Here is a 15,283-nt window from a genome sequence, read left to right on the forward strand (position 1 = left end):
CACATTGGGCTCTGTGCTGACAGCTCGGAGCCCGGAGCCTGCTTCGGATTCTGTGTCGCCCTCTCTCTCTGCCCCTCCCCCCCTCATCCTCTGTCTCTCTCTCTCTCTCTCAAAAATAAATAAACATTCAAATAAATAAAAACCTACAGAGAAAGGCAGGCCAACTCCATGTAAAATACCCTGGAGGGTATCCAAGCAAAGCCTAGACAAGCCCTTTTTAGAGATCTTTCAGAGGTGACGCACATCTGGTCACCGTGTGGCCTGTTAGGCGGCCTTCAACATCTCTCCCAACGCTAAGAGTGAATGATGTCGATTGGGCCGTCCGTCCTCAGAGTCTATAAACCCCACAGCGTTTAGCTCCCAGTGAAACTCTTTGAAAAGGAAATAGAAGCAGGGAGTCCATGTAAGCGGGGGAAAAAAAAAAAAAAAAAAAAAAGAAGACCTAAAATGGGATGATGAAGGGTGGAAATGAAACATTCTAGAAAATGCTTCCAAAGCAAAAATTCCTAAAGCAGAAATGATTTCAGCTTCTAAACTTGAATATACAGCTGAACACCAATAAATCTCCCATTTCTGGGATGACGGAGGGGCCGGATATTCTGTTTGGACTTTTGTTACAAGTAGCCCAAGACCACTGCCATCACACAGGGGGCTGGGGTGTCTAGGATGGAAGGGCCCCCGCACTCTTGCAGGTGCCCAGTGTCCGCTCAAGAGCACAGAGGGGCAAGGTCACCTCTGAAGGCTGACCTCAGTCCAATCGAAGACGGTATCAGAATCTCCAGGTCAAAAAGGGGGCTCAGCCTTCCAGGGACCTGTCAGCTGGGCAGGTCTCGGAATTCTTCCAAGCCCCGAGTCACCCTCCAGGTCACGGACAATCAAACTAGCAAACATGGTGTTTTCGACCCTCCCTGTGGTGCCTCCTTGGGGAGAGAGGGCCCAGCAGCGGAGCCCATGCGACATGGGGCAATCAGCGAACGCACCCAACTCCGAGGGAGGTAACTCAGCTCACACACCAAGCTATTAAAAATCTTTATTGTTAATTTTTTTTTCTCCAACAGATATATTTTCAGTTGAAATATGGAGCCACAGAAACACCTTCACTTTTCGTGTTCAGATGGCAAGACAGACCGGGGCCACTGCTGTTACAAGAGGGAGGCCCCGTGACCTTGACAAGGACAGGCTGGGGCACAGACACACCACCGGCCTGGACACGGACCCTTTATGGGAGCTGCAGGTACACAGAGAGGGGGAAAATGGCAACCTGGTACTGGCACCTGGTGACAGATGTCAAAACCTGGGGGGAGGGGGCTCGCAAAAGCTGACCTTTCCCCAGGGGCTCAGCTGGAGGCGGGACACTGAGAGTGAAAGTGTGTGTGTGTGCTCACACATACGCCAACTGCCTCTCCCGGAGGAGGGTGCTCTCGGGCCCCTGTTGGTGTCTCCATAGTCCCCGCTCCCTGGGGATCGACGCTCTTTGAAGGTTAACCTAACCAGGTCAGCTAACCAGGCCCACGTGCGGAGGAGGTCAGGGCCATCTAAGCTGTGACACGCGAGTCCTTCTGGGGCAAGGCTCACAGCACAGCACGGGCCGTCCACATGGCCCCAGGGCAGCTCCTGTGATCCGTACAGCCCCAGCCCTGAGAAGGGGGAGTCTGGCTCTGAGAATCTTCTCCTGGCTCTGGGTACCTGGGGCAAAACGGGGGCCTCAGCCATTTACCGTCTCGGGGGAGGGTCCAGGCTCCCGGTCCCTGAGGTCCCCATCTTCCTCCACCTCCCCACCCAGACTCCACTCTGGTGAGAGACACAGGGAGAAGGCCAGGCTCCCCCCGAGGGAAGGAGGAGGGCAGGTGGGAAGACCCGGGGCTCTCACCGCCTCAAATCCGGCTGCTCTGCCGTGTGTCTCTGGGGACCCGGGCCGAGGGCCGGCCTGGTGGAACCTGCTCAGCGAAGGCCCGGCCAGCTGTCTCAGTCGGCACTTCAGAAGCAAACAATGTCTGTTCCAGGCTGACATGGAGAGGGACCCTTCCGTCGGATATGAGGACTCCAAGCCCGGGCCAGGGCCTACTGCCCAGCGGCAGGTACCCTGGGAGCCTGGCTGGCGGAGGTCAGGGCCGGGTGTGGAGACCTAAAGGCCTCCCGGGCCTTGTGAGCCAAGCTGGGGCCTTTGTGAGGGTTCCGGGCTCCCGGGCAGAGCCCTCTACTCCACTGTGGGGTCTCACAGCCAGGAGCAGCTCCTGCCCTTTACAGGAGGAGCCCCAGATGAGGCCTCAGGAAGTAGATACGGAGGGATCGGCTGAAAGGTCAGAGCCACCCGCTGCTCTACTCAACAGGGACAGGCCAGAGAGGCCCAGCCCCATGCAGAGGGGAGCCCCACAGCTCCCCCCAGAAGGGGGCCTGGCCGGGTGCCAACGCATGGAAGTGATGAGCATAAATCCTGGCTAATGGTCACCTCTAAGCTCTGGTCTGCTCCTGCAGGACAGCACAAACCTCCTCAGGGGCCCTCTTTTCCAGCTGTAGACCCTGCATGGGGCCTCGGAGGTCCCCTCGCCAGTGGAGCCCGGTGTGGGCATTAGAGCAAATGCACTGTCCAGGTGGACCCCCGGACTGGAGAGACACTGCCTGTGCGGCCGAGGCGGGGGCGCCCCTGGAAACGGGAGTCGCGGATGAGCCAATGAGAAACCAAACACACATATCAAAATCAAATCAAATGCAAACACAAACAAAACACGTGAAAGCAGCAGCAAGCTCTTTGTGTAATAAATATTGCAAAGCGCACTTGGTTTCTTTTTTTTTTTTCTTTTCAAGTCAAATATAACAACCAATGTCCCAAACCCTGTTTTCAGCATTGAAAAGAGAGAAGCTGTTGCTATCAGCAGAACACCTGCAGCCAATCAAAGAAAAAAAAAAAAAAAAAACACCATTTCCCACTAGCTGGCCAATCAGAATCCTTTTCCAGTTTAAGCAGCCAATCGGGCCTCTTCACATTCCTAAAAAGTGACCTAAATAAAGCACCAGATCTCGGAGAGCTTCCTGGGAAGCCATATACCGAGGAGCAAATAAAAAAAAAAAAAAAAAAAAAAAAAAAAAAAGTCAGAAATAAAAATAAAAGGTTTCTGTTGGTCAAGATTTAAAAATAAAAGGGTTTCTTCCTGCAGCCAATCATGAGTCCGTCCCTTTAAGCCAATTGTAACTGCACCACCGGTGCCTCCTTCGGTGCCAGCCCTGCTGAGTGACCCTGGAGTGGGGTAGGGTAGGGTGTAGGGGCAGGGGGAATCGGGAAGGTGATCTGCTGCCACTCGGCTGGCCGAGGTCCACACAGATCTCTTGGCCCTTGCCAGCTTCCAGGGTGTTCCAAGGGGTTCACAGCTACTGCCTCCGGTCCTCCGTCTCCGACCTGGAAAATGCCATCACCACGTCCTCCGCACCTGCACACCAGGAGGAAAGAGCTGTTGGTTGGCCTCGGGCGTCAGGCTGCAATCGGGGAGGGGCAAGGCGGCTCGGGCACCCGTGACAGCGTTAGTCCAGCACAGTGCCAACCGCTTCCAAAGCAGCCAACCGCCTCCTCTCTGGGCCTTTCCTACGGCCTGGCCAGGGGACACGCCACCATAGGGTGGCAGGGCTGCGGGGGCGAGCCTCAGAGGCTTGCTCAAGGCTATGCCACTGAGAAGCCTGTGTGACACACACCCAGGGCTGCAGGTCCCAGAGTAGGGCTCTGCTCACATCGCTTCCTCCCAGGTCACCAAAGCCAGAGGCCTTCGGGAACCTTCCTTTTTCTTCTGAAGACTCGTGTCTTGATCCTTTGGAGGTTCATTAGGATTTCTAATAGCCATCCCTCTTTGCCCACACCTAGCACCTGCTCAAAAGAGCACAGCCGGGCCCATTTCTGGCCTGCAGTCGGCCTGGTTCCTACAGAGATAGATAATAGCCATAATCTTTATTATTGTTATTTTTAAACATGGATTTGAGATTCTGGTCCAGGCACTCATGAAATCACTTCCTTTGTCTTGTTTTCCATAAGACAGGCTCTGACATGCAGCCAGAAAAGGCAAGAGGGAGGAGGGAAAGAGTTCAAAACACTGACCTGCCGTGGCTACCCAGAGCTGCTCAGGCAGAAGGAGGAGGCCGCAGGGCAAGTGAGCTGACCAGCAGGTCCTGACCCCTGCTGGACCTGGCCCTCCCTGGGGCCTACTGCTTTCTCCCCTTTTCCTTCCTTCCTTCCTTCCTTCCTTCCTTCCTTCCTTCCTTCCTTCCTCGTATCTGTTTTTAGTTTTATTAAAGCTTATTTATTTATTTGGGGGGGGAGGCAGAGAGAGGGGGGAGAGAGAGAGAATCCCAAGCAGGCTCTGTGCAGAGCCTGACGTGGGGTTCGAACCCACGAACCTCGAGATCATGACCTGAGCCAAAGTTGGACGCTTAACCGACTGAGCCCCCCAGGCGCCCCTTAAGATTAAAAAAAAAAAATCTCTACACTCAACTTGGGGCTCGAACTTACGACCCCAAGATCAGGAGTCAGTACGTTTACCGACTGAACCAGCCAGGCCCCCCTCCCCTTTTACTAAAGGGCAATTCGTGGTCAGGCCCTGAACAATAATCAGCTGCCGTGGCCTTTCTGACAGACTTCTCTTCTGTCCTGCCGGAGGGGATCTCCCCAGGAGGGGACGATGAGAAGAACAGACACAGGAAAGGCCACGGAAGAGGGGGCGGGTGCGGGTGGTTCGTGGCTGAGCTTCCGGCCTGTGAAACGGTGTCCGCCTTGCCCCCCACCCCCCGCATGGTGCTGGCCGTCTTCCTCCACACCGCCTCCTCCTTCTTGCTGCCCCTGGAAACCGAGGGGTGGGGGAGCCCCCCAGCTGTGGTGCTGCAGGAGGAGGCACAAGGAGGCAACATCACGGACGTGTGCCTTTGGCCACCAGGTCGCCACGGTGCTGTCAGGGGAGCCAACCCTGCCGCTCGCACCCCGACCTGCCTTGACGCGTTTCTGCCGTGACCCGCACAACTTCTATTCCTGAGAAGGGGAACAAGCTCCTGGGAAGAAGCTCAAATCCTCTGACTTCCTGGGATGGGGGGCTCCTTTGCTTGGGAAGCCCTACGAATCCTTCCCCTGTCTTCTCGGGAACATTCTGTTCTCGCCTCAGTCCTAGGACCACGAAATATCACTGCAGGCAGAATTTTCCTAGCAACCACAGAATCCAAGATGACATCATACCCTGCATGGCAGCTGAGCTGGTCACCTAGCAGATGCCGGCTCTTCCCCGGGCGATGGGGAGGGGCAGGTGGGGGCTGAGAGAGGGGAGGAGAGAGCTGCCTGGGCTGCGGCAAGGAGAGGCAGCCACTTGCTTCTTTCCTTGCCTGCCTCGTGGGCTTTCTCACGGGGACCTTAGGCCTCTGGACTGAGCTGCAGGCACAAAAATAGCCCTGGCCACCCCAGGAGGGAACGGTGAGTCTGCGGAGGGAACGACCACGGGCTCCCGACCCCGCAGGCTGCCTGGTGTGCGCACCTGGGCTAGGCTCCGAGTTGGGGAAGGAAGTGACCTCCTCAAGGTCACACAGGGACCCCGGTGACTATTTGGCATGACACCTGAAGGTGGAAGAGGATCTGCCAGAGTCCCGCTGGTGCCACAGTGCCAGCTGGTCGCCCGTCCCTGGCTGGGGTGGGGAAATCAGCAGCTTGCATTTTTAGAGCCTCCCACTCTGCTGCGGGAGCTGGGTGTGGAGAGGGCCCGCAGAGCTGCCGCCCAGCCCGTGCCTTGTTCTGTTCCCAAAGGACCGGCTGTCTTCCGGGCCTCGCCAAGCGGGGCAGGCCCTTCCAGAGCATCGTCTGACCTCTCCTTATCAGTGGCTGGCCTGCACTACGAGGGCCTGGCCAGGAAGCACACAGGCCTCCGGGCAAGGATGCTGCTCCCCTCCCTCCTCTTCTCCGGGAAATCTGGGCCAGCCACCTACCAGGGAGGACGCGCTGCTCGCTTAGCTGGCAGAATGGAGCTCTTAGAGCTTCAGAGCCAGGAAGGGCCTCAGGTTGGTCCCTGCTGTCCTTCCTCCTTTAAGGTCCAGTATGTGGCAGCTCCCTTGGGTGCAACTGTGGCCGGCAATCACAAGGCTCAGAACAGGGAGGCCCATCCTGCCGCCTCCAGGCTGTCCGCTAGGTTTCCTATGCCATTTTACAGATGAGGCTGTGTCCACCCCATTGTTACCTCTGCTGACACTGTCTCGACTCGGGCCCGAGCTTTTGTGCACCCCTTTCTGCTGGATGCAGGTGAGCACAGGAGGGGAGAAGCTGGAGAGCCTCCTGCTCACGCTCTCGGACACACTGAAAGATAAAGATGGCCAAAACCAGGGGTGTCTGGGTGGCTCAGTCGGTTAAGCGTCCGACTCTTGATTTCGGCTCGGGTCACGATCTCACGGTTCATGGGATCGAGCCCCGCACTGGGCTCTGTGCTGACAGGGTGGAGCCTGCTTGGGACTCATTCTCTCTCTCTCTCTCTCTCTCTCTCTCTCTCTCTCTCCCCCCTCCCCCCCCCCCCCCGGCTCGCACTCTCTCTCTCTCTCAAAATAAATAAATAAACATTAAAAAAAAAAAAAAAAAAAGATGGCCAAAACCAGATGAAAGCATCATGGGAAAAGAGAACCACACCAGTATCTCTTATGAATATAGCTATTTGTTATACCTGTGTTATGCAAAAACACTCAACAAAGTACTAGCAAACCACACAGCAATATATAAAAAGGATTATATACTCTGAACAAGTGAGATTTATCCCAAGATATGCAAGGGTGTTCTAACCCCTGAAAATCAACTCATGTATTACAGCCTACCAATACAAAAACAGGGACGAAAACCATACAATGGTCTGAATAACACAGAAAATACATCTGACAAAATTCAACACCCCTTCATGGGCACACCCTCCCTCAACACATCTGGTACAGAAGGGAGCTTTCTCAATCTGATAAAGGGCATTTATTAAAATCCCACAGCTGTGATCACCCTTAATGGTGAAAAACTGGAAGCTGCCCCCCATTTCAAGGATGTCTGCTCCTGTTGCTTTTTTTTTTTTTTTTTTTATTTCAATGTTCATTTACTTTTGAGAGAGAGGGAGAGAGAGAGAGAGAGATGCAGAGTGTGCGCGGGGCAGGGGCAGAGAGAGAGGGAGACATAGAATCCGAAGCAGGCTCCAGGCTGTTAGCACAGAGCCCGATGTGGGGCTCAAACTCATGAGCCGCGAGATCATGACCAGAGCTGAAGTCGGACGCTTAACCAACTGAGCCACCCACGCGCCCCAAATTCCTATCACTTCTATTCAGTGTTGAGTTGAAGGTTCTATCCAGGGCAACTAGGCAAGGAAACAAAAGATATCCAAATTGGAAAGGAAGAAGTAAAACCATATTTGTAGATGACATGGTTCTTGTATATAGAAAATCCTAAGGAATCCACTGAAAACTATTAAGACTAATAAATAATTTGAAGTTGCAGGATACAAAATCAATATATAAACATTGTTTGTATTTCTTCTTTTTTATTTTAATGTGTATTAATTTTTTGAGAGAGAGAGAGACAGAGAGCAAGTGGGGGAGGGGCAGAGAGCGAGGGGGACACAGAATTCCAAGCAGGCTCCAGACTCTGAGCTGTCAGCACAGACCCTGATGCAGGACTTGAACTCACAAACTACGAGATCATGACCTGAGTCAAGTCAGACGCTTAACCGACCGAGCCACCCAGGCGCCCCTCATTGTTTGTATTTCTATACACTAGCAATGAAGAATCTGAAGATTAAATTAAGAAAATTTCATTTATGGGGTACCTGGGTCACTCAGTTGGTTAAGCATCCGACTTCGGCTCAGGTCATGATCTCATGGCTGGTAAGTTCGAGCCCCACGTCGGGCTCTGTGTGGACAGCTCAGAGCCTGGAGCCTGTTTCAAATTCTGTGTCTCCTCTCTACCCTCCCTTGCTCATGTTCTGTCTCTTTCTCTCTCTCCAAAATAAACATTAAAAATGTTTTTAAAAAAGAAAACTTTATTTACAATAGCATCAAAAATAATAAAATACTTAGGAATAAGTTGGACAAATGGACTGTAGAATTTGTGCTGAGAAAAGTACAAAACATCACTGTTGACAACATCCTGGAAAGGCAGTCAACGCAACTCCTATCAAAATCCCAGCTGGCCTTTTTTGCAGAAATTGACAAGCTGCTCCTAAAATTCACATGGAAAATGCAGAGGATCCAGAACGGCCAAAGTTGTCTTGAGAAAGAAGAACAAAGTTGGACTCACGCTTTGGGATTGTATCATGTACTCCAAGGCCACAATAGACAAGACAGGGTGGTACTAGTGTAAGGGTAGACAGGCTGATCAACAGAACCGACCTGAGAGTTCAAAAATAAATCCCCCCACTTAGGGTCAGTTAGGTTTCGACAAGGGTGTCAAGACAACTCAGTTGGAGAGAAGGGAACTGGATGTTCATATGCCAGGGATGAACTTGGACCCTTACCCTGCACCACGTACAGAAATTAACCCAAAATGGACCAACGACCTAAATATAACTGCCAAAATTATAAAATTATAAGACTATAAAACTCTTAGAAGAAAACACCGGAGTAAATCTTCATGGCCTTGGGTTAGGAACTGATTTCTTAGATAGGACAACCAAAGCACACCCAAAGAAAAGAAAAGATAGATAAATTGGGCTTTATTGAACTCAAAAATGTTTATATTTCAAAGGATGCTACCAAAAAAGTGAACTGCTGGGGCGCCTGGCTGGCTCAGTTGAGAGAGCATGCGACCCTTGATTTTCAAGTCATGAGTTCAAGCCCCGTGTTTGGTGTAGAGATTACTTAAAAAAAAAGAAAGAAAGAAAGAAAAGAAAAACTTAAAAAAAGAGAGAGAGAGAGAGAAGCTTTAAAGAAAATGACAATGAGAAGACTTACATTAAAAAAAAAAGTGGAGGGGGGCGCCTGGGTGGCTCAGTCGGTTAAGCGTCCGACTTCGGCTCAGGTCATGATCTCACGGTTCATGGGTTCAGCCCCATGACGGGCTCTGCGCTGACAGCTCAGAACCTGGAGCCTGCTTCAGATTCTGTGTCTCCCTCTCTCTCTGCCCCTCCCTGGCTCACACTCTGTCTCTCTCTCTCTCTCAAAAATAAACATTAAAAAAAAAATTTTTTTTTAAATTTTTTAAAAAAAGTGGAGGGGCATCTGGGTGGCTCAGTCAGTTAAGTGTCCAGCTCTTGGTTTCAATTCAGGTCATGATCTCATGGGTGGGATCGAGCCCCACGTTGGGCTCTGCGCTGACAGCAGGGAGCCTGCTTGGATTTCTCTCTCTCTCTGCCCCTCCCTCCACCCTCCGCCCACACTCATGCATGTGTGCACTCCGTCTCGCTCTCTCAAAATACATAACTAAACATTAAAAAAAAAAAAAAAAAACCGAATGGGAGAGCAATTTGCGAGTCATATATCTGGTAAGGGACCGGTACCTGGAATATGTAAATAAACACAATTCGATAATAATTAAAAGGCCACTCAATTTTTAAAATGGGCAAAGATCTCGAATAGAGATTTAGAGATTTTTCCCAAAGAAGATAGAAGAATGGTCAACAACCACGTCAAAAGATGCTCAATTCAGCATCATTAGTCACTATGGAGACACAAATCAAAGATACAATGAGACACCACTTCACAGCCACTAGGAGGGCCAGAATCAAAAAGCGACCATAGGAGTTAGCAAGGAGGTGGAGACACTGGAACCCTCACAGCTGGCGGAACGTCAAACGGGCTCTCCGGCCCACTCCACCCTCAGCCGCCCCCCTTAGCAAGGGCCCGGCCATCCTCTGGTCCCTCAAAAATCCTGCAAGGGATCCTCCCGATCCCCCCACTCCCATCCCATGCAAGCGCGCGCGCACACACACACACACACACACACACACACACATTCCATGACACCAGCAAATCTGATTGGCTCTACTTTTATTATTCTTCAGTTTGTTTTTTTTTAATTTAATTTTGTTTCTTTAACATTTATTCATTTTTGAGAGACAGAGAATGAACGGGGAAGGGGCAGACAGAGACAGACACAGAATCCAAAGCGGGCTCCAGGCTCCGAGCTGTCGGCTCAGAGCCCGACGCGGGGCTCGAACTCACCAACTGCGAGATCATGACCTGAGCCGAAGTCGGACACCCAACTGACTGAGCCCCCCAGGTGCCCCATTTTTTGTTTTTTTTTTTTAAAGGAACCTCTACACCCGACGTGGGGCTCAAACTCACAACCCCAAGATGAAGAGTCACAGGCTGGGGGCACCTGGGTGGCTTAGTTGGTTGAGCATCATCTGACTTCAGCTCAGGTCACGATCTCATGGTTTGTGAGTTCAAGCCCCGCACCAGGCTCTGTACTGGCAGTGAGGAGCCTGCTTGGGATTCTCTCTCTCTCTCCCCTTCTCTCTGCCCCTCCTCCTGCTCACTCTCTCTCTCTCTCTTAAAAATGAATAAACATTTATTTAAAAACAGAAAAAAGAGTCACACGCTCTTCCAACTAAGCCAGCGAGGTGCCTCATGTCGGCTCTACTTTTAAACTATATCGTGGCTACGTCACTATTTCCCCAACCACCACCCAGTCCAGGCTACCACTGCCCATCAAGCCTCCTGGGCCCGTTTTCCTGGATCTCGGCACTCTGGCCCCCAAATTGCCCACTGTCACACAGCAGCGAGGAGGAAGTTCTTAAAAACATAAGTCAGACCCTGCCACTCCTTTGCTCAAAACTCTCCAAAGGCTTCTTATTGCAAGATTTCTCATCATACTCAAAAGTAAACTCCAAATTCCACACGGCCCGCAAGAGCCAACACGTCTGGCCTCTGGCTGTCTCTTCACCTCCTTTGATACACACCCATCTCCTCACTCCACTCCAGCCCTGTGGGCCTTCTGGGCTGTCCTTCAGGAACGAGTAACTTGTACCTCAGGACCTTTGCACTTGCTGTTTCCTTTGCCTCAGTGCTCTTCCCCAAGTTCATGTCACACACCGCTCTTGCACTTCATGCCAGTGTCTGGGCAAAATCGTCTCCCCAGACCCTCCCTGACCACAGCTTCTAAAACAGTGCCCTGTGAGGGGTGCCTGGGTGGCTCAGTCAGCTGAGCGTCCGACTTCGGCTCGGGTCGTGACCTCACGGCTCGTGAGTTCGAGCCCCGCGTCGGGCTCCGTGCTGACAGCCCGGAGCCTGGAGCCTGCTTCCGATTCTGTGTCTCCCTCTCTCTCTGCCCCTAACCCGCTCGCATTCTGTCTCTGTCTCTGTCTCTCTCAAAAATAAATAAACATTAAAAAATAAAGAAAGAGTGCCCTGTGTCAGTCCCTCAGGGTGGTGCAGCCTGCTTCAGGACCCTCAGCACCAACCACAGCGTTATATGTTGATGGGATCTTTGATTCCCCAGTGGGAGGCACATTCCACGTAATCAGGGACTTTATCTTGTTCACTCACAGATGCACAGCACCTGGGAGAGCTCGTGGGACAGGACGAATCCTTACTGTACAGATGAGGAGAGAACCCCTATAGCAACTCAGGGAATCAGAAGCACAGGGAGGACCCAGACCTAGACCCTGAAGTCCATGCTTCCCCATCAGGACACACTGCCATTGCCTCTCCGGGGAAGGGAATAACTGACTCGCCCCAGTCACCCAGAGCACTGTGGCCCGTCCATCAGAATGGAACCAAGACCCGGGATTTAAAAAACACCACCGAAAGAACTCTGGCACAGTGGGACAGGATTCAACATGGAACCAAAAACGCCAACTCGGGAGGAGGCCCGAGCCCAGACCCGTGCCTCCCGCCCCCCCAATGCCCCACCCTGGCCTACGGCGTGGCCCTGATGTCTCCCCGGTCCCATGGCTCACCTGCTAAGGAAAGCAGGGCCAAGGCGCTGGTGAGGACACAGCTCCCTGAACCAGGGCAGGGCACTCAACCCACGTCCAATGCCAGCTTTGCCCCTTTAACAGAGTCTAGTCAAGTGACTGGGCAGAGAAAAATGACAACTATGCAGGAGCTTAGAAAAGGGAAGCTGGCCCCTCGCTGGGGGCGGGAGACAGACAATGGGCTCACTAGTCTGTTTGCAAACTCAGGATGAATTCGCACCAGCAGAGTCAAAAGCCCAGAACAGGCTCCACACCAGCACCAGCACCAGCACCGGCCTCAGCCATGTGCCGGCTCACTGAAGGCATCTGCACCTTGCCATCAAGACAGGGGACAGGGGACAGGGGACAGGGGACAGGGGGCAGGGGGCAGGGTGTATGGAGAAAGCCCCAGGGGCACACAGACAACCCCCAGTGGCTGGAGAATCATTCTTGCTAATTGAGGCTCTCACATCGAGTCTCTCGAAAGGTCTTTTCAGCAATACCTAAGCGCCTCCGCCTGCTTCCTGAATTGCCGGCACACGCTCCCATCAGCCGTGTGTTTCCAGCCTGGTGGGTGATAACGGGTGACAAAGAACAGGAAACAGGCGGCCACGGCCCTGAGGTGCAGAGTGGATGTGGACTGTTCCACAAACACGCCTGGGGTTCTCCTGCTCGTGCCCCTCACTCTTTTCCAGGGAAGGGGGAGCTCAGTCTTGGAAAGGCACGGACCCTGGGGCTCAAGCTTTGGGACGGACGAGGACTGCTCTGGAAACCACCCGCCCTCTCCAGGAGGGACCTTGCCCAGAGAGACAGGCACTGGGGAAGGAAGGGACGGGCCTCGGCCGCTGCGACGCGCTGACCGTGTAGTCCCTGCCTGGATTCTGCCAGAGCACCCGGCTGCAGGGGGCCAGAGCTCTCCTAGCCCTGGATCCTGCAAAGTCCACCTCAGAACCAGTACTCAAGGGTGGACGGGGAGGAAAAACCGCTCTTAGGGCAGACCCGGCCCAGAAACCGGCACATGGCATGAAAAGCCTCGCCCAGCTCCCAAAGGCGGCCGGCCCTGGGCCCTACAGTGCAGGCACAGCCCTGCACAGACATCACCGGATAAAACGGGGGACTCCCAGAAGCAGCATCAGTCCCTGGCAGGGGCATCCGCATCGCCCAACTCAGAGCCATGAGCTCTCGCAAGCCCAGCCTCCCCCTGTCATGGGGCGGGGCTCCCCTGCACCCCTCTCTGGGCAGAGCTTCCTAGGACTACTCAGGTTCAGATGTTCTGGGGTCAGGGAGCTCCTGACCTCTTGAGGGGCCCAAACACCTTCCTAATAAGAGTGAACAACCAGGGACTGAAAAACTCAGAAACGCAACCCTGAAATCCTGGAGGCTCCCAACTGCCGTGCCTCCCGGAAGCGAGAGACAGCGCAGGAAACTCACTTGGGCTGAGGGCTTCACGACAGTCCGGGGAGTCCGACCTGCCAAGCCCCGGCCACACGGCTGACGGGCTAGAGAGGAAACACGAGCGCACGCTCTGGAGTGTCGGAGTGTCGGGGCAACTCCCACCTCCCCTGTCTGCCTCTGGGGTTGGGGCCCGCGGTACTTCCTCCTTAGCCCGTGAGCCTGCCATCAGCACTAACTACCTGCTAACTAGCTAGCTAACTAACTAGCTAACTAGCGGCTACCGAGCTACCCGAAACTGCAGCGGCTCAGCTACCAGCTGCGAGCCAGGCAGCAAAGCTCCTGGGGAAACAGGTCCCAGAGCCTCCTCCAAGAGGGAGCGTTTCCACACGACGAGGCTCCCACACCACCTCCTCTCCTCCCAGACAAACCCGCTGGGTGGCAGGCGCTGTTTTTAGCAGCGGCAGCCTAGGAACCCCGGGGGTTCTATACATCTCAGCTCTGATGCCTCAAGTTCCCAGGGGATGGCTTTTACCGAGAGACAGCATGATACTGGTTGCCATGGGGACAGCGGCCACAGATCCACTAAGGTCTCAGCAGCCAAAGCAGGCTCCGGGCTTGGTGGCACCTACTGGGCTCCCGGCTGACAACCACGGCACCAGGCATTCAGGCTGCCAGAAGGTGAGCACACGGCACCAGACGTGGGACTGGCTCCTAGCAGAGGCGCTGGGCCTCCCGCCCAGCCAGGGAGGGCCTCTCGGGGCTTGGGCTCCCTCAGTGGACCCCAGCACCCCGGGACCTGGGCCTGGCTCTGACCCTGCCCACCTGGGCAACGTATCTGCACATCTACCTTGGTTTTCTCATCTGCGAATTGTGATAAACTGCACCCATCCCACCCATCTGACCGGCCAGGATAATGTCTGCGGCAGATAGCATCATAAACAGCATCTCGTGGGGTCACTACTTGGAGTTCTAGCTCCCTCAAACCCACCTCTGCCCCTCCTGCCCTTCCACACCCCCCGCTGAGCCCAACACACACACACACACACACACACACACGCCCTACCTCTGGGGCTGTTTTCCAGGTGAGGTACTTGTTGGTCAAATTCTTTGGTCTCCCAGAATGTAAGCTCTCCCGGACCGGAGAGCTTGGCTATGCGCAGGAGGGACAAAATCTGGGAGGAGCGGGTGCGAGGGGTCAGGACCGACCAGGTCTTTGTCTAAAGCCCTGGTATATTCTCAAATCCTAGTGGGCATCACAATCACCTTGGGGGCTTATTTCAAATGCAGACTCCCAGGCTCCCCTGGCAGGCATTCTGATTCAGGAGGGCTTGGGCGGGGCCCAGGAGCCTGCATTTTTAATAAGCACCCTCGGCGCTCCAGGTGTGGTGGTCCCGGCCGGCACTCCAAGAACTCATTGCTACAGACTGTCCCTGGAGCCCCACCCAACCCCAAGCTGACATCCCCGCTCCGCCAGCATCTGAAAGAGACCTCTGTGCCCCCACTTCCGTTTCCTCACGGAGCCCAGGCCTGCGGCAATCTAGCTTCCAGCCAGGGCTCCACAGAAACTGTTCAGGGGAAAGTCGCACTGACTTCTCAATTATAAGCCCCAGGGACCCTGACAGTGACCCTGCTGACAGCCCCCTCCTTTCAGAGCTGGCCGGTATCCCCCTCCCGCTGTCCTCAGTGCTGTGCTCACCGGGCTCCCTCCTCCCCTCACTCTGCCTGCCCTCCCTGCGTAACCTCCCCTGATCCCACGCCTCACCCTGGTCCACTCTCAGTCCTGTACCTGATCTCACCTTGCACCTGAGCTCGGACCTGGCTCCCACCCTTCCAGGACCCGCACCCCCCAGGCACCTCCTACTCAGAGCTCTCCCAGCATCTGTGTGTCCCGAACTTGGCCCTGGGGCTCAAACCCCATCCCCACCTGTTCAGCCCACCTGCAGGTTCTCGGTCCTCAGTGTTCCGCCTCTGAAAAACATCTGCATCTCACAGGTGGGTGTCACTGTGACCTTCCAGCCATC

General features: G+C 54.0%; 1 protein-coding gene across 3 annotated transcripts in view; it reads right to left on the bottom strand.

The window, feature by feature from the left end:
• Nucleotides 1-1,028: 1,028 nt before the first annotated feature.
• The window catches only part of CTNNBIP1 (catenin beta interacting protein 1), a 52,142-nt gene continuing 37,887 nt past the window's right edge, over nucleotides 1,029-15,283 (bottom strand). For all 3 annotated transcript variants that reach the window (XM_042951573.1, XM_042951572.1, XM_042951570.1), the window contains one exon: nucleotides 1,029-3,425. In XM_042951573.1, the coding sequence (XP_042807507.1) occupies nucleotides 3,367-3,425 (59 nt within the window). In that variant the 3' untranslated portion in view covers nucleotides 1,029-3,366. The remainder of the gene's footprint in view (nucleotides 3,426-15,283) is intronic.

This window comes from Panthera leo, chromosome C1 (assembly GCF_018350215.1).
Source record: "Panthera leo isolate Ple1 chromosome C1, P.leo_Ple1_pat1.1, whole genome shotgun sequence".
Classification (NCBI taxonomy): Eukaryota; Metazoa; Chordata; class Mammalia; order Carnivora; family Felidae; genus Panthera; species Panthera leo.